The sequence below is a fragment of the Bison bison genome, unplaced genomic scaffold (assembly GCF_000754665.1).
Source record: "Bison bison bison isolate TAMUID 2011002044 unplaced genomic scaffold, Bison_UMD1.0 scf7180017864063, whole genome shotgun sequence".
Lineage (NCBI taxonomy): Eukaryota > Metazoa > Chordata > Mammalia > Artiodactyla > Bovidae > Bison > Bison bison.
In genome coordinates this window covers 15,770,421-15,771,409 of record NW_011494635.1, presented here as the reverse complement: position 1 = coordinate 15,771,409, position 989 = coordinate 15,770,421, and the positions used below count along the sequence as shown (strand labels likewise).

At 59.6% G+C, this 989-nt stretch overlaps 1 protein-coding gene across 1 annotated transcript in view; it reads right to left on the bottom strand.

Moving 5' to 3' along the window:
• Nucleotides 1-561: 561 nt before the first annotated feature.
• Nucleotides 562-989, bottom strand: part of EEF1A2 (eukaryotic translation elongation factor 1 alpha 2) — a 10,557-nt gene continuing 10,129 nt past the window's right edge. The window contains exons 12-13 of the mRNA XM_010836648.1: nucleotides 789-865; nucleotides 562-583 (exon numbers count right to left, since the gene is read on the bottom strand). Coding sequence (XP_010834950.1) covers nucleotides 562-583; nucleotides 789-865 — 99 coding nt within the window. The remainder of the gene's footprint in view (nucleotides 584-788; nucleotides 866-989) is intronic.

The following is a 989-nucleotide window of genomic DNA, read 5'->3' as shown; positions in this document are numbered from 1 at the left end:
GGAGCAGCCAGCCCAGCCACTTGGCTGGTTTCTCCCTGCATGGCTGCAGGGCTGGGAATATTGCCCAGCACTGCCGCTGTCCAGCCACCCACGGCACCCCCAGGAGTTCAGACCTGATTGGAGGCAGCCAGCCAGGAGTGCAGGTAGAGCCAACATAGCCTGTGTAGGTGTACACGCACATTCATGTACATACGTGTGCATGCACATGCGTGCTCCCTCAAACATGCACGAGATGCAAGCCTGCACACACATCTGCATACATGCCGGCTCCCGTGGGCTCCAGGACAGCCCACCACATTCCTCTCACACCCCACACAGCTACACACAGGCCTGCAAGCTTCACATCCCCGTCACACTCGTACACATGTGCATAGCTGGGTACACATACCAGGGACATTCATGCAGTCTGGCACAACCATGGCCCCACTCAGAGACATATCAGGGCACCCAGGAGGAGACACGCCCGCAGCCATCCCCGGGAACAGTCTGAGGCTGCTCCCAGGACTGTCACCACCAGGGTCACCCAGGTCCCTGGGGGAGAGAGAGAAGGTGCTTCCTGCCTTAAGGGGAGTTGTTGAGAACCCTGGGGAGATGAGGACAGGAGATAGATCAGATTCGGCCAGCTCAGCAGGACCCTGCTGCCCCAAGGACTCATGAATTTTTCAGAGGCATACAAAGTACAGACTGAAGCTGCCAGTCAGGCCCTGGTGGTTCCTGCTTTCAATTATTCACCAGCCCAGCAGAGGGTGGGAGACCAGCCCCAGGCCCCAGCTTCAGGGACCACTCACCAAACCCAGGCTGCAGGCACCAGCCCCATGGCCAGCAGGAAGGCTGCTGTCTGAATCCCCACATCATCCGGGGAAGCCTAGGTATCTAGGCCTGGTGTGAGTGCTGGTCTGTGTCCCATCCTTGGGCCCCAGCCCTGCGGCTGTACCACCATCCCCATCCCAGGGAGCACTTTCTGGGCTGTGGTGCCCACCCTATCCACC